General features: G+C 59.9%; 1 protein-coding gene across 5 annotated transcripts; it reads right to left on the reverse strand.

Moving 5' to 3' along the window:
* Positions 1-223: 223 nt before the first annotated feature.
* On the reverse strand, positions 224-13,024 carry FAM53A (family with sequence similarity 53 member A). 5 transcript variants are annotated; one of them, XM_081136441.1, is made up of 5 exons: positions 12,922-13,024; positions 8,231-8,480; positions 6,418-6,475; positions 4,677-5,323; positions 224-1,022 (listed from the first exon to the last, which is right to left on the reverse strand). In XM_081136441.1, the coding sequence occupies exons 2-5, from the start codon at positions 8,306-8,308 to the stop codon at positions 708-710; spliced, it is 1,098 nt and encodes a 365-aa protein (XP_080992567.1). In that variant the 5' UTR covers positions 8,309-8,480; positions 12,922-13,024; the 3' UTR covers positions 224-707. The 5 variants fall into 5 exon arrangements, with proteins under 5 accessions (XP_080992567.1, XP_080992565.1, XP_080992568.1 ...); XM_081136439.1 differs by having other exon boundaries at positions 12,739-12,991; XM_081136442.1 differs by lacking the exon at positions 12,922-13,024 and adding an exon at positions 12,061-12,389 and having other exon boundaries at positions 8,231-8,475.
* Positions 13,025-17,057: the final 4,033 nt, after the last annotated feature.

The raw sequence follows: 17,057 nt of genomic DNA on the forward strand, positions 1-17,057 counted from the left end.
AGAACATGGCTGCCATGAGAAGTGACCAAAGATCATGAACCTTTCCTTTCACTGTGACAAACTCCTTCCTCTTACCCAGAGTTCCTAGGTCAACGTCTTTAGTAGAAACCTGATTTTATTAAGTCAGGAATAAACGGGACAGCCCCCCACACCAGGAACAGGGGCTGAGGCCACCCCCGCCCCTGTACCCCTGAAAGTGAAAACCAACCCGCAGAGGCTCGCGTGCAGAGCAAATGTCTTTTATTGAAGTCAGAGACCAGGTGCTACCAAGACTACGTCCTCATGGCCCAGCCAGAACCTCCAGGCCACAGAGCACAGCCCTCACCCCCCTCGCTCCAAACAGCGGGTGGGGACATGGTGGTGGGCTGTAGACTCAGCACACACAATGACAAAGCCCGGGCCTCCGGTGCCCCAGGTTTCGTAGCTGAACGACGCACAGCGCCTTTCACCATGGGTGTTTACGGAGGAACCAGTGCCCTGGGGTCTGTACGCAGACTCCAGGGAACAAAATGCCCTCTGAAAATGCATTTCAAAATAGAGACCCTCTCTCCAGAACTGTAAAAGCCATAAAAATGCAAAATACTCCTTCAGAAAAGACTGAGTCAAAATTACACTTAACGTTCAAAATACCACGGAACCTGTTTTGTCTCTATCCCGAGAACAGACAGGCGGCGACAGTCCCGCCCCTAGACCTCCCCTCTGACCCATCAGTTGTTCTCGATCTGCTCCAGGTCCAGCTCGCCCTGGTCCAGTGGGAAGAGGCCCTCCTCCCCAGCGCTGTCCCAGTCACTCGGGTCCCCACCGCTCCCGTCCTCACCGGCCACCGGCTCCTGAGAGGCCCACAGGCTGGGGCTGGCGGGATGGGGCCTGGGGCATGAGCTCAGGGGGCTGGAGGCTGGGGTGACGAGGCTCGTGAGGCTGTGTTGGTCACGGGGGGAGGACACGGCCGTCTTCGCTCTGGTGTCATCGCCATCCTCACCTTCACAATCGAGGGAGCCAAGGCTTTTTGAGTTTTTTAATGTCTGCAACAGAAAAGACACATGCTTAGGACATTTCTGGGAAGGCCCATTGCAGGGGTATCCTGCTGACCCGGAGAGAGCTCCCCAAGCCATATGAAAAGTCCTTGGTCCCCTGGACCTCAGACACACACCCGCCCTCGTGGAAGACGTCTCGAGCCCAGAAGGTCCGCGTCCCTGGCCTTTACCAGGTGGCTGAGAAGGCCTGCGTCCACCTCAGCTCTGCTGGGAGGGGGCCTAGGGGAGACCTTGTCCTGGCCCCACCCGGAGCAACGCACCAGGACTGGGAGCCTGACCACAGAGGCAGCAGAGACGCCTGGGACGCGAGGGCAGCTGAGTCCAAGGCCCCTCCTGCTCAGGAGCCTGACCAGTCTCCACCCCCCGCCTGTGTCGGGGGCCCTGCCTCCCCCAGCTTCCCCCTCCCCTCCTCAGCCCTACTCCCCCAACGGTTCCTTCTCTTCAAATGTGAACATGCTTAAGTTCTTTTCATCTTAAAATACTTGAGACACACACTACACACAGGGGCTGCCTCTCTGGCTGGGGACCAACTCTCCAGATGAGCTGCTGCAGCCCCTCCACTCCCACAGCCAATCCCCCCGGAGATTAACGAGGGGGCTCCCTGAGCTCAACCCTGATCCCCAGACAATCGTTCTCCAGACCAGAGCTCTCCCTCAGCCACAGGCAGAGCCCCAGCTCTTGAGTGTCACCCTCCCTGGCTGTCCCATGGGGGCTGAGACTCAGCAGACCTCCCTACCCCACCTTTGGGGGCCCTGATCCCAGGCCGTGCAGCAGGAGCAGCTCCCTTGACACAACCAGGACCCCATTTCCCCCGACACCACCCCCAGCCCTCACCCCAAACTCCTGGTGCTCAATCAGCATGCCGTCCACCATGAGCTGGCCACGGTATGCTGGCCCCCACATGCCCACACCTCTGCTGGTCTCACCTGGCTCTACCGTTCAGGTGTCACCTCGGGACTCCTCCCCTGGACCACACCCACGCTGCCCCAGCCACGTCACCAGGTGTGGCGATGCACGTGTTCACGCTGACCACGGGGACACAGCGCCCCAACACCCGGGCTCTAGTTTAGTATCAGCACACCAGCCACAGACAAGCTAACTGACTATACACCCAGAAGTCCCCCCAAACCCCAACCACTCCAGGCACAAAATGTGTCATAACAGAACCTCAATCTCTGCAGCTAGAAAGCTCCCTGGAAACAGCCCAGGGCACTGCAGTCCTGAGCACCACCCCAGGTCCCCCTAGGATGCGAGCTCCTCTCTGAAAGAACTTCCAAGGCCGCACCCAGTCTCTGGCCTTTTACTGTAAGGAGTCCCTGTTAGGGAAGTGACTTTCTAAAGGCTGCAGCTTTGAAGATCCTGGTGGTCACACAGCTTTGTCACAAATTGAGGATTCAGGAGATAACTTCTTTATCCAAATCCAGGTGGATCTACATGGCTGGCTTAAGGACAGGGCTCAGGCAGAGCACACAGCCCCTCAGTGGCGCCCATTCCTGCACTGGTTCCGGCCACTGCCCTGGCCATGCACTCCCCAGCTTCAAGTCAAGGCACAAAACAGCCCCCGGATGTCGGGGGCAGAGGCCAGGTCACTGGGGGGAAGCACGTGGACATGGCTGCCCCTGCACAAGGAAAGCCACACTGACACTCCAGTCACCTGCCCACGGCACCGAGGGTGGCTCCTCACTGAGGCTGGACAGACGCACCATCCAGGTCACAGAACCGTCAGCCCTGTCACGGCTGTTCCCCCATCATGCTGTGCAAATGGCGCTCTAAAAAGCCTCAGTAAGAGTGAAAACCACAATAAAGGGGCGCTCAGCCTCCAGTCACAAACCTGTCCACACACACTGCCACCTTCCCACAACGAGCAGCATGTCCCAAAGGGGGTGCCATGTCCCCGGGGTACACATTCAGACAGCTGGCAATGGCCAGGCCCCGAGGCCCCAGCTCCCACAGAGCCCAGTGATGGGCCACAGCAACGTGCCAGTAACAGAAGGAACGCATTTTTAAAAGACATGCAGACTTTGATGACCTGGTTTTGTCTCAGTCCTGTTCACGTGCCTTCCTGTCCCTCATTGCTGGTTAATTTACAGTCTGGACCCCAGAATCGCTTCCAGGTCTGCATCTTCCTCCAGCCCAGCTGCCCAAGTCCTGGCCTCACCATCTCCTCTGTGCACAGTGGCCTCAAAGTCAGATGTGACCATGGTCTATAGACCACAGGGCACCATCACTCACTCCAGGGCAGGTGTTCCTCAAAGGAGGGCAAGGAGTAGAGAACCAACAGGGGACAGGCAGGGCCAGGATCCTGACACTTCCACCCACTCACACAGCAGATGGATGCACACCCCCAACAGATAACAAACACACACACCCCAGACAGATACACACACCCCAGACAGACAACACATGCAAACACATACGATACACACACCCCAGACAGACAACACATGCAAACACATACATACACATACAACCCAGACAAACAACACACACGTGCCCGGGATGACAGTAGCCTGCCCCTCAGGCCTCCTCCCCACCCTGAGGCCTGCTTGTCCTTGTCGAGGCATCTCCATGTGTGCACACTTCATGCTCTGCCAGGAGCACCCCTGCTTCCAGGCGGAGCCCCGACATCAGCCCCAACATGGCTGCCCCAACATGCCAGGTCACACCCAGGCCTTCACCAGGGGTCGCGCATCTCCCCAGTGCAATGCCTTTGGCTGCCCCCCTGCAGACACCTGTCACGTCCCAACAGCACTGACCCCGCAGGCGCGTAGCACTGGAGGCGGGTACACGCCTAGAGCTCGCGGCCAGCTCTCCCAGTTTCCTGACAGCTGCCCTCAGCCAGCGGGAACCAGGAAACGCCAGCATGTCCCTTCTCCCTGCACAGGCTCCCCGCTGGCTGTGGGAGCCCAGCCCCTGGGAAGAATCTTCAGAAAACCCACTGTCCAGGGAACGCACAATGGCAGAAACACCAGGAGCGGCCACACTGCCCTGGAAGACCTGGTTCCACCTGTGTTCTGAGGGAGACCCTGGCACCACCCCACTGCCCTCTGTCCCCGTCGTGCTCTCCCATGCAAGGTCCTGAGACAAGGAGACTGTCACAAGGAGACTGTCCTGTCCGGTTCCACTCCAGCCCCAATGGCCGAGATTGACAGACCCTCTGGGACATGCAGGCCAGGCTCCGGTCTGTCCTGCCTGGCACTGCCTTGAGCCTCGGCCGTGCGCAGAGCAAGCGGGAGGGCAGGCATGCGGGCCCAGAACACAGAATCTTCTAGCTGGTCCACAACACAACACTCCAACACACACTCCCCCAAAGAGGTGCCAGCAGGGTGCGCGTGGGGAAGCCTGGGATCACAGTGGAGCCAGCTGTGCGGCCTCGGACCCTGGGACAGCTCCTCAACTCCAACTCTCTCACCCATTTCTGGAAGAGAGGTGGGCAGGCAGTATGGCCACAGAGCTGCTGCTGGGACCTCCGGCTCTGACCCGCCACAGACACAGCGCATCCCCAACTCAGCCACCTCCCCCAGGAGCACAGAGGACACAGCTCCACACCATCGCAGCTGCATGCAAGCCAACCTCTCCCAGATTCCACAGTGAAGGGGGGACGCCAGCAGCGTGGCCCCCGGACACAGGAGGAAGCCTCACCCGTGTCATCTTCAGAAAGTCCAAAGATGGGCGTGGCCACCGACTGTCCTCCTCCCGGGGGCGTTTCAGCCGGCTCTTCCTCCCAACAAGCACGCAGGGCTGAGAGCGGCTCCGGAGCAGGCCCAGCCGCCAGCCCAGCTCGGGTGTGGACGATGGGGTGTCTGTGTCCACCAGGTGCTCCTGTGATAGGGACAGGCGGCGCCGAGAGGACAGCACGCAGGGCCCAGAAGGACACCAGGGTAGGCCTGGGCCACCCCCGCTGTCCACAAAGCCGCTGCTGGCAGAGGCCGGCCGGGGAGCCAGTGGCGAGCTGGGACCAGCCGTGGGAAAGGCGCTCCCTGGCAGGCTGGCACTCCCACCGCTGTGGCACCGCCTCTTGGAGACAGCAGTCCAGACCTTGGATCCTCCAGGGCGCCATGGGGACCGGCATCGGGCGAGCTCATTGGGCTCCGACAGGGAGCGGCAGTGTCGTTTGCTGGGTGGGGCCAAGGGTGGCCCCGAGCTCTCCCTGAGGTCCACTGCACTGACCGCACCCAGGCCCGCACTCACACCACAGGGTCCCAGCGGGAAGGGGAGAGCAGGGCCTGAGGCCACCTGGCTTCTGATGGGCCATCCTCCACTCAAGGCCTTCCAGGGGCGCCTGTCTCCTGAGGAAAGAGGAAGGAGAGAGACAAGTGAGCAGGAGGCACCTGCCAGCCTCAGGGGGAGGCCACGCTGCCAACTGACATGAAGCTGGGGCCTCATGGGCACTGAGGGGCCTGCATGCCGGGCAGTGGAGCCCCACAGCGGGTGTATACTGTGTCAGCCCCACCTGCCTTCCCTGGCAGATTGGCCCTGGCACCACCCTCTCTCCTCCCAGGGCACAGAGCAGGTGCCATGGGCCTTGCCAGAGCCCAAGTGGGCTGTGAGCAACGACGGTCCCCACACACAGGAGGGACTCCAGGTGAGAACAGGACGACCAGGGCCAGGTGCTGGCCACAGCTCCTACTTCCATCCCATCATCTTCATCTTAGTTTGCAATACCGCCTAGCACAGTAGCAGCCCTACAGCTGCAGTGACCAGAGGGGAATGGGACTCAGCCCAGGTCTGTCCCACCTAAAAGTCACACAACTAACACTCCACTGTGACCGCTGACCCCAACCAAGGCTTACCAGGAGCACACGGCCAACAGACTCCTCATTCACACTCAGCCTCACACTCACATGTACTCTTGCGCACACTTGTCCACTCGTTCAAACTCACGTGCACACACTCCCCACATGCACACATGCTCACATCTCACACACTCACACCTGGGGTAGCTAAGCCCCCATTCCCACCACAGGGCACATGTGTGGGGTACTGCCCTGGAGGACAGAGGGTCCGGCAGAGCCACACACTCTGGAGCATGGCCATCCCTCCCTCCCCCACCACACACACACACACACACACACACGCACGCACACTGCTGGCCCAGCATGCACCAACCAACCACACCAGAGCTGCAGGGCAGGCACCACTGTCCTGTCCTGTCCTGTCCTGTCCTTCCTCTAGTGGCCACAGGACCCAAGGGGGTAGCCCCCACCCACATCTGCCAGGAGGGAGAGACCAGCTCCTGCTGACCGTCCACCTCACAAGGTAAGACGGGCAGTTCACTTCAGGCCCTTCCGTCTCAGCTGCCCACCCAGAAGCAGCCGGGTTCACAGCCCTGGCGACAGAGGCTTCTGAAGCCCTGAAGACCGCCGGACCTTTACACACTTACCATTGGTCTCAAAAGGGAACAAGTGGCCACTTTTGTTGTTCAGTGTCTCGGCAGGATGCTGAAAGTGACAAGAGAGGGTCACAGGAGACTTTAGAGACAGCACCAACTCAAGAGGTAGTCCTGCCTTTACTCTGCTTTCTACAGTTTCCCCACACTGACTTTTGGTAACTAAAGAGAAAAGCATGGACTCCTAGATTACTTTATAATTTTCCCCCTTTTTAAATTTTACTTTTCAATTACACTTTACATTCAATATTATTCTGTATTAGTTTCAGGTGCACAGCATAGTAGTTAGACAATCACATACTTTCCAAAGGTCCCCCCCAATATTTCCAGTACCCCCTGGCGCCCCACGTAGTTATTACACTATTATCAACTGCACCCCTGTGCTGTCCTTTACACCCCACAACCATTCTGTAATTGCTCCTGTTCTTCTTAACCCCTTCCCCTTTTCACCCAGCCCCCCTTATTCTTAATCAAGGTTCTTAAAAACCCCACAACCTTCAGCGGAGCGAAGGGAACAAGGAGTCACGAGCGTGTCCCCTCCTGTTCCTGAGCTGGGTGCCCCAGTTCCTCTTCAGCAGCCCCCTCCCACTGCCACATCGCCACACAGGCCCCGCCCCCAAGCCAGGCCCCCCAGGGTGTCCTTGGCGGGGAGGTGTAGATACAGGCCCAACTCGTCCTGCACTGAGACACCTCAGCCGGGCACCCGCTCACACCCACCCCCCCACCCCGCCCGGCTGTCCCTCTCCACAGAAAGGAGACCTGCAGCAGAGCCTCAGACCCTCCCAACCATCTGCTGGGACAGTGGGCCACATGCCTGGCAGGAGGGCCTAGAATCCATAGCTGCCCTCTCATTATGTTAACGAGCAACAGGCCACACACAGCCCAGGGGCCTGGCTGCAGAGACGGGGCAGCTCTGAGCACCCCATCTTAGTGAGCCAGTTCAGGACTCCCGTACCCCACAGGGGCCAGGCACACAGCCACCTCCCCTGGACTACAACCTAACCAGGGCAGGGTGGTGTCCCGAAGTCCACACTGACACAACCCTAGAAAATGGCTCCATGCACTCAAAGTTCAAACCCGGGGAAGTGAACGATGGCGACAGGTCAAGACTGAGGCGGGAGGGGCGGCTGCATGCTCACCATCAGGGTGGTCACCGGGTGCGCACTCAGGGTTGGCACCTTGGATGTGTGGGTTAGACTTTCACTAAAAATTGGGGTTTTGTGCCGTAACCGGGTGGCTCAGTTGGTTAGAGCGCTGTTCTGTACACCAAAAGGTTTCGGGTTCAATTCCCAGTTGGGGCACAACTGGGAGGCAACCAATCAATGCTTCTCTCTCACATCGATGTTCCTCTCTCTCCTTCTCCCTCTTAAAAAAAAAAAAAAGAAAAAAATCAATTAAAAAAAACATATCCTCTGATGAGAGTTTAAAAAAAAAGTTGGAGTTGCCCTGGCCGGTTTGCCTCAGTGGTTAGAGCATCAGCCTGAGGACTGAAGGGTCCCAGGTTAGAGTCTGGCCAACGGCATGTACCTGGGTTGCAGGCTCGATCCCCGGCCCCAGTCGAGGCGCTTAGAGAGGCAACCCATTGATGTCTCTCTCACATCGATGTCTCTCTCCCTTCCACTCTCTCTGAAAAGCAATGGAAAAAATATCCTCGAGTGAGGATTAAAAATAAAGTTGGGTTTTTTTAATGATGCTGAAAACCCAGCACCACGATGCTGACAGGCTCTGGGGTGGGGATGTGCCCCAGGACATGGCCCCCCACTGCCCCATAGACCTTGGCCTAGCAGCGCCCCAGCCTCTGGCTTACCGGGCGCGCATCGTAGCTCTTGTGGGCAAGGTCATCCAGGCTCTGGTTCTGCAGCTTCTCAGTGATGAGCGTGACCATGGTCGGGGGCCCACCAGGTCCTCCGTCCGCACCGACGGGCACCAGAGTTCCGGAACATCGGGCTCAGCAGACCGGGCGCTGCTGGGTCTGCACTAACCCTCACAGCTGCATTTCTGTCTCACAGGTAAGTGATCCATTTCCAACGGCTCTCACAGCTTCCAGTCTGCCTATACTAAAGAGAATCGCCATCCGTGACCACATGCAAAACCATCTGGTCACCGCCTCTGTTCTATGCTGAGCACCACTCTTCAAAATACTTCTGGTATCTCGGCCGACAAAGGCCCGCCCACTTTAGCACGACTGCACAGTTCTCTCCTGGCAAGTTAGTAAGGCAGTGTTCTGGCTGAAGGATGGGGGGTGCACACACCGAGAACCAACCCCTCCCAAGCCCCCAACTGATGGAAGCAGCAAGGAAGGCCACCCACTGCTCCAAAAAGACAAGCGCACAGGAGACGAGACACAGCAACAACATATGGAAGGTAGAAGGCGCTAGAAAGCCGAGTCTTAGGCAGCAGTGGAGAAACCCAAAAACAGCCTGCCTGTAAACTGCTGGATGTCCACCTCACCGCTGACCACCACCCGGATACCCACCACTGACCACTGCCTGAATGCCCACCTCACTGCTGACCACTGACTGGATGTCTGCCTTGCCATTGACGACTGCTGCCCAAATGCCCGCTTGCCACTGACCGTGGCCCAAAGGAGTTAAACACCCCTCTCCCACTCCATCCAGTTGGGCACAAGCCCCACTCCCCAACTGAAGCTGGAGGGCGCACAGTCTGCCCAGGCGCAGCTGGGGGTGACGCAGGAGACGGTGGGATGGGCACTGAGCCCTCTGGCCCCGGGAGTGGACACTCAGACCAAGCCCCAGTCAGAGGCAAAGGAATTGTGCTGAGACCCATCTCCTGTGGACACCGAGCCTGCATACAGTCACCCACCCCCCACGGACAGTCAGCAATGCTTCCTGGTGGCTCCGTGTGTTCGAGCAGCTGACAAGTGCCCCAGCCAAGGGAAAAGACAGGGAGACGCCAGGGCCCTGGAGCAAACCTGACGGAAGAAGACGGAACCTGCACCAGGGCGGCTGCCAACCCGCCTGTAGGAGGAGGTGAATGTCCAGGACAGAAGGTTGGGCGTCCTCATGAGAAGCATGCAGAGAAAAAAGAAAGCACCTCGGAAAGTAAGACACGGCAGAGACAGAATCTCCAGCATCTCCAGAGTTGGGTTCCTACCGCCACCCAGCCTTGCAGCTCCCCCTTCCCGGACGCCTCCTCAGCCCAAATATAGACAAATTCTCAGGTCCTACAGTTAGGACCTGAGCATATCTTTCAGGGGGACACGAGTCAATCCACAATGCCATGCGTAAGTCACAGAGCGTCCCCCCTCCACGGCCAGAGAGCTGAGCCCGGGCATAGCAGCTCAGGACAGCAACAGGCCCTGACATAAACAAAGTAATCTGGCCCTGTCGAAGTGGCTCGGTTGGTCACTAATTCAATTCCTAGTCAGAGCACATACCTAGGTTGCGGGTTCAATCCCCAGTTGGGGTGCAAAGGGGAGGCAACTGATGGCTGTTTCTCTCTCTCTCTAAAAATCAATTTAAAAACACATATCCTCTCAGGTGAAGATTAAAAAAATAAAGTAATAAGGTAACCAGGAGGGAAGCAAGCAGGACTCCATCGGCGGCAGGGTGGCCTGTTTTGGGGGCGCTTTGTTTCTGCCTAGTTTTCTCTCGAACAGCACTCAGACAATAACTTATCAAGATGGACATCAGTTATTCACTGGCGATCGTGAGTGTGGTGAGCTTAGCGCAAGACTGCAGATTCTCTGGCACTCCCCCACGAAGAGGTGTGGTTAACTGCCACAGTCATCTCCTCTGGGACACACCCGAAGCCCCCAGCTGGAAGACCATGTGGGGCTACCAGAGCCCGAGAGGCCGTAGCCACTGCTGTCCAAGTCTTCCCGCCCAGGTGCCAGGCATGAAGAGGGGGCGCCCCAGAGGCGAAAATCCATCCCAGCCCCTCTGATCAGCCTGCATGAGACTCCAGAGCAAGGACTGCCGGCTGAGCGGCTTCGAAATTCTGGACCCCTAAACCATGAGCAGTAATAAATGATTAACGTGGTCTGAAGCCACCAATTTTGAAGATAAGTAGTTATGCTGCCATAGTAACCAAAGCAGTGACACTTAACAAGGTAGATGGAGCCACAGGCCCCTCGCTGCTGAGGCTGGTCATCATTACCACCCCTGCGTCACACGGAGGCTGGGGAGAAAAGGTGAACCCACCACAGACCACCAAAATCACCTGACTACTTTGACTGGCAAGAACCAGGGTGCCGCTGGTCTCCGGGGCTCGGTCCGTTCTTTAACAGGACACACTGAGGTGCCATGTTCAGTGATGCCTAGAAGAGTCTAAGGCAAAGCCCAGGGTCAGTGCCACGAAGCTGGCACAGCTGCTAAACTGTGTGCAAGGCTCCTGAAGTCTTTCTAAATAAGACTTCAGCACCGGAGACAAAAACCACCTGTGCTGACCGCCAGTGCCCTGGTAACACTAAAACCACAACTAGGTTTGGAAAGCAGGATATTCCATTTAAAAGGGCACAGAAACCATGTGTGAAGTGTTAGCCTCCCAAGTCAGCAAAGGGGAAGAAAGTCGAGTCTCAAAATGGAGATCATCTTGTTCCGGCTCTCCTGGCGCGAGCAGGCTGTGCCCCGCACACCCAGGGGAAAGCCACGGCAAGCGATTCCACTGTGAGGGAAGGGGCGCCGGGCGGGAGCCCATCACCCGGGCAGGAGATGCGGGTTCTGACTCCGGCTGGCCTGCTCCCTGGCTGGGCTCTCCAAGCCTGTTTCCTTGACTGAAAACAGGAAAGAACCACCCACCACCCAAGGCCACAAGCAATCGAATTAAACAACACGCGTGAAAATGCCCGGGTTCCTGGCACACGTTTAAATTACAACCACTTCTAACCGGTGCTTAAAAGACTGAATGTCAACTTTCCTTTAAGAAATATTGCTGCAGAAAAAACTGAAAGAATTTATATTGAAATTTTTGCTGTGTTTTTGTTTGTTTTTTAAGTTTTCCCCCTGAATGTTTGCAATGCACCTGTGAACAATACCCAAGTGTCCCCCTGGTTCTCTTATCTCCCAGTAGAAGCAGATGCGCCTCCTTAGGTGCCTGCTCCCCGTGCGCACAAGTGCAGCGAGCAACGGCCCTATAGCCGGGAAAGGCCCCAGTGCATCCACTTAAAACAGACAGTAACTCTGGCCTTCTCTCCATCAGCATTTCCAGTGGCAACAAGGACTGTTCTCCCTTCTGCCCCCAAATCCAACGTAAGTAAAAAAATAAAATAAAAAAGTAAGGATCCAGCACCGGGCAGAAGGGTCACAATGGCTCCCATTCATGCCACACGTGGCCACGCCGCAGCGCGACCCTCAAAGCGGCATCGCCGGGAGGACAGGTCCAGGACCAAGTTCCACGGCCGCGGGCACGAAGGGGAGCACGAGGGGTCATCGCTGCGCCACGGGAGGGGCCGGGCCGCGCCACCACTGCCCACAGCCCAGAGGGGGCTGAAGGGGAACCGGGCGGACCGGGAAGCCCCGGCGGGGAAACCTCCTGGAAGCGGAGGAATCACCTGCCCGGAGCCCTGCACTTAACCAGCCCCACGGAAGCAAAGCCGCCGCTGCTCAACCACCTCAGCTCCAACGTCAAAGTCACAGTCCAGAACCTCAAAAGCCCCAGGACGCGGCGCTGCCCCACCTTCTGCCCTCGCGGCCCTGGGGGCCGGGCCGCCCCCGCGATCCGGGGAGCGAGGTGCCCGCGGCTCGTCGGCAGCAGCAGAGTCTCTCGAATCCCGTGCGCCGCGCGCGTCCGGGTCGCAGCAAGTTCCCGGTGCCGCGCGCGCGCCGCAAACTCGCCCGGTCCCGGTCAGCGCGGGGTGTTCGGCGCCCCGCGGGGGCCGCGCGAGTCGCAGCGCGGGGCTCGTGGAGAGGCAGGTCCCGCGGCCCAGGCCCGCCGCCCACGCGCCGCGCCCCGCTCCGCGCCGGGGAGTCGGCCACACGCCCGCGGCGCGCGCAGTCGCCGCGCTCAGGTCGCCGGGGGGTCGGGCCTCCCACGTCGTCCGGGGCCCCCGGGGAGGCGCCCCGAGCGCTCGGCGTGTCGCGTCCAACTTCCTGCTTCCCCCTCGCTACGGAGTGACGAGCGCGAGCCCCGGGGCGACACCCACGCCGGCTCAACAAGTGGTGGCGCGGCCCGGGCGCGGCCCCCCACAACCGGGCGGTGCGTGCAGGGCGCGGAGCGCCGGGGCGCACGAGGGGTCCCGGGGCCGGTCCGAGGAGCCTGGCGCGCGGCGGGAGTCCCGGCCCCGGGGCCCCCGCGCCCTCAGCGACCCGCCCGCCGCGCTCTCGGGGTCCGGCGGGGAAAACGCTGGGCACTCACGCGGGCGGCGGGGCATCGGGCCGCGCGGGCCGGGCTCTGCGCGCTGACAGCCGCCGGACCGTCCGGCCCAAGTTCACGCGCGGCCCCGCGCAGGCGCGCGCACGCACGGCCCCGAGAGGCGCGCACGCACGGGACGGGGCGCGCCCCCGGCCGCCGCCTCGCGGGCCGACGCTGGGCCGGTACCTGAGCGCGGCCGAGCGGCGGCGGCGGCCACGGCCGGCCGGGCGGAGCGACTGAGTCGCCGGCCCCGCGCGCCGAGCTCCTCCCGCAACGGCCGACGCGCCTCAGCCGCGGGGGAGCGCACCACGCGGCCCCGCCCCCTCAGGCCGCGTTCATTGGCCGTCGGGCCGCCACCGCCCGCCCCTCCGCGGCGCCGCACGCACGGGGACTGGGCTGCGCCTGGGTGGGCGGGGCCGGAGGCGCCAGGGGCGGGCCAGCGCCGACGGAGGGGCGGGGCTGCGTGTTGGTGGCGGGGCCTGAGGAGGCGGGGGCGGGCCAGCGCCGGCGGAGGGGCGGGGCTGCGTCTGGTGGGCGGGGCCTGAGGCGCAGGGGAGAGGCTGCGCCGGGGAGGGCGGGGCAGGCGCGGCGCGGGCGTGCGCGGGGGCGGCGGGCGCGGGGCCTGTGGCTCCAGGGGGCCCCAACGATTGGCCGCCGCCCGCCGCCAGGGGACCCCCTTGCGTCCCCGCGGTCCCCGCTTCCGGGGGTCCCCATCCCGCGGGCGACAGCAGCGTGCGCCTGCGCAAGGGCCTTGCCGAGCCTGCCGTGGACCGTCGTCCACTCGAGACGCGAAGCGAGAGCCGCGCGGCGGAGGACGCGGCGCCCGGCGGAGGCGGGGCCCGGACGGCGGGCCTGGCGCCGCCCCGCGGGCGCCCTGAGGCGGGAGCGGGCGCAGGGTCAGCGGCTCATTCGGGCGCGCGGGGGGCGGGGTCCCCGAAAGCGGCCGCCCCGCCCCCGCCGCCCGTGCTGCGTGGGAGGACGAGCACGTGGGGGGCGCGCGGGCGCAGGCGGTGGGCGGGGCGCAGGGGCAGGCGCCTGTGCGGGAACGAGGCGGTCAGTCCCCACGGTGACCAGGAGCCCGGACCACAGTCCGGAGCTCACTCCCGTCGGGGCCTCGAGGCGGCCGGTGCGGACGCTCCCAGCCGGGCCGGGCCGGCGGCGCTTCTGACGCCCGCGGGGGGGCCCCGGCGCCGCCCGGGCCTCGCAGCTGGAGGCGCGGCGCTCGGCGCAGGGTCAGCGTCCCGCCCCGGGCCGGAGGGAAGAGCCCGAACCCACGGCTTGTACCAAACGGGTTTCTGCCGAGAATCGCCAGGGGAAGTCGGCCCCGGGGGCGGGGGGCAGGGGCAGGGCCGGGGCACGGCGGGGCCACGCTGCTCGCGGGACAGGACGGGGCGGGCGCAGGGCGTCGGGGGAGCGCCGGCCGCCTGGGAGCCACCGGAGGTTCCCGAGGCCTTCGTGGGCAAGGCCGCAGCGCCGCTGCAGGGGCACCCGCGGGGCACGGCGAGGCCCTGCGAGCCCGGGAAGGATCCATGAGTCGGTCTGAGCGTCCACAGCTGCCAGGACAGGGGAGACCCTGCAGACCTGGGAAGGATCTGTGAGTGTACCTGGGCCCGTCCACAGCTGCCAGGACACGGGGAGACCCTGCAGACCCGGGAAGATCGGTGTTTCTGAGCCGTCCACAGCTGCCAGGAAGCAGAGTCCCGTCAGATTGAGAGGGTGCTCCCGAGAACAGCAGCTTTGCGCTTTATTTTATGCATTACAACCCAAAGAGAAGGTGCCAGAGTGTTATAGAAATAGATTTGTGTGTGTATTAGAGTGAGGAATATGTTTGATGTGTGTATTAGATTTGAAATAAGTAACTTCATCTTGTGTGACTGAGTGTCACTGTGATGCCTGCTGCCACGACAAGATTAACACTTTGTGGCCCCGGCTTCCAAGCAGGCCCGCGCTCTGTGGGACCCTGATAAGACACACTGAAGACGCACCACACCTTCAACTGAACTGTTAAAAGCAGCGGCTTTTCGGCCACATCCTTGGAAGCCAGGACCATCCTCTGTGGTTACTTTGGTCTCTGAGTTTGGGAGGTCGCCACGCGGCCCTCCCCTGAGCTCATCAGGTTAGCACGTGGCCGCTTTTCCTCCACAACCACCTTCCTCATGGACAGCAGGACAGTACACGGCTGTCCTCGCCCAGCGCCCCACGTGTCTTTTTCACGCCCCTGGGCTCATTTTCTAATAGTATTTGTCTTACCTTAACCAAGCATCTTTTGCATCTAGGATAACAGTCCTTTGGAATGTCAGGGTAATGCCCCTTTCCCCAGACCCCTCAGGGCACAACCCACCCACCAGGGCGGGACCATACCTCTGCCATTGTTGTTAATTGTTGACTGTTAACTGTCCTGTACCCAACCCTAAGTCAAAGATGTATGTGTCGGTCGTTTTACTTTCCATCCAACCCCAGAGGTCTCCCCGACATGCTTTCTCCCGCCTCCCTCATCTCTCACCAGTGGATTTCCTGTAACCCACTTACACTCCTCTTTCGATTGTAATGCATAAAGCAAGGTGCAAAACTGCCCTCCTCCAGAGCACTCTCAGTCCATTAGGATTCTGCTTCCCGGAAATTGTCAACAGTTTGGTTCAAATACACTCACAAAGTTTTTTCACAGGATTGGATGTTTCTTACTGTAGAGTTTTGAGTTCTTTATTTCAGATAAAATCCTTGGTTCCACATGTGGTTCGCAAAGACTTCATCTGCCGTTTGTCTTGTCCTAACAGGGTCTTTCCCGAAGCAAAAGTTTCTCGTTTGACAAGTTCCAGGTTCAGAGTTCTTCCCCTTTATGGGTCGTGCTTTGAGGCCAAGTCTAAGAACTCCACTAGCCCTTAAATACCCTGGGTTTTCCACAAGTGTGATACACTTACACCTTACACGTATGTCTGTGCCCCGTTTTAACTGTTGGACGAGGTTGGATGAGATTTAGGCTGGGTTTCAGGGCTGTCTGTGGGTGTCCAATCACTGAACATAAAGGGTCCCTACAGTAGGCCGACTTTCAGAGTGGCTCCCACAGGGCCCCTCCTAGGAGTCCACTCTATGTCATCCTCTCTCCTTGAGGATGGGCTGCCCAGTGACTTGTTTCTCACGAAGAAGTGACAGGCTGTCATTTCCGAAATCAGCTGTATGAGACTGGCATCCGTCTTGCTGGCTCTGACGAAGCCAGCTGCCACGTGGAGAAGCCCAGCTGGCGAGGAACAGAGGGCGCCGAGGATGTGAGGAGCCAAGTCCTGCCAGCAACCAGCTGAGTGAGCCTGGACCTGGCTCTGTCCCTAGTCGAGCCTTCAGATGAGACCCCGGCCCTGGCTGACACCTTGACCACAGTCTATGACAGCCTGAATGAGAGGACCCCATTCGGCCACAGGAGCTGGGATAATAAATCTCTCACGAGCCACTAGGTTTGGAGAAATGTGTTATGCAGTGACAGGTAACTAAGACAGCCTTGCTCAGCCTGTCTGTGTGGCTTCTGCCCAAGGAGGGAATGAAGGTTCCTTGGGAAACGGAAATTCTGGAGCACAGCAAGTGCACCGATGGCTGCCACACCTGGAAACCCTCTCAAAAATCACAGGGCCCTCGGGGGACATGCCACAGGACCTCACATGGCTGGGCATTCACATGGGGTGTAGCAGGCACTGGACCAGGTTCCGGGGCCCACCCAACTCGACCAAGTCTCCACAGAGCCTTTAGGACTGCTCCATAGTGGACTCCCCACATCCCAACTGATTAATCCTGTCTGAAGACCATCCCTGCCCAGCCTATTAGCAATGTGCAGAATGCCCTGGCTGGGGTGCTAAGTGGTTAGAGCACCGGCCCACACACCAAAGAGTCGTGGGTTCGATTCTGGTCCAGGGCACGTAGCTGGGTTGCAGGTTCGACCCCCAGCCCTGGTCAGGGCACACTGAGGAAGCAACCAATTGATGTGTCTCCCTCACATCAATGTCTCTCTCCTCCCTCCCTTTTAACTCTAAAAATCGATGCAAAAAATACCCTCTGGGCCCGGCCAGGCGTGGCTCAGGAGATTAGAGTTCAATTCCCAGTCAGGGCACATGCCCGGGCTTCAGGCTCGATCCTCAGTGGGGAGCGTGAAGGAGGCAGCCGATCAATGACTCATCATTGGTGTTTCTCTCTCCCTCTCCTTTCCTCTCTCTGAAATCAATAAAGACATATTTTTTTAAAAAAAATACCCTATGGGGAGGATTAACAAAAGTCCAAAACAAATGCCACTCCAGGTTCTTAAACATAAAATTAATACACACCTAACGATCCAAAGGCCC

This window comes from Miniopterus schreibersii (genome assembly GCF_964146895.1).
Source record: "Miniopterus schreibersii genome assembly, chromosome: 1".
NCBI lineage: Eukaryota > Metazoa > Chordata > Mammalia > Chiroptera > Miniopteridae > Miniopterus > Miniopterus schreibersii.

Coding starts and splice junctions, on each gene's coding strand:
- FAM53A (XM_081136441.1), bottom strand. CDS start 8,308: ATGGTCACGCTCATCACTGAGAAGCTGCAGAACCAGAGCCTGGATGAC. Junction 6,476..8,230: donor AGAGCTACGATGCGCGCCCG/GTAAGCCAGAGG, acceptor TGTCACTTTCAG/CATCCTGCCGAGACACTGAA. Junction 5,324..6,417: donor GTTCCCTTTTGAGACCAATG/GTAAGTGTGTAA, acceptor CTCTTTCCTCAG/GAGACAGGCGCCCCTGGAAG.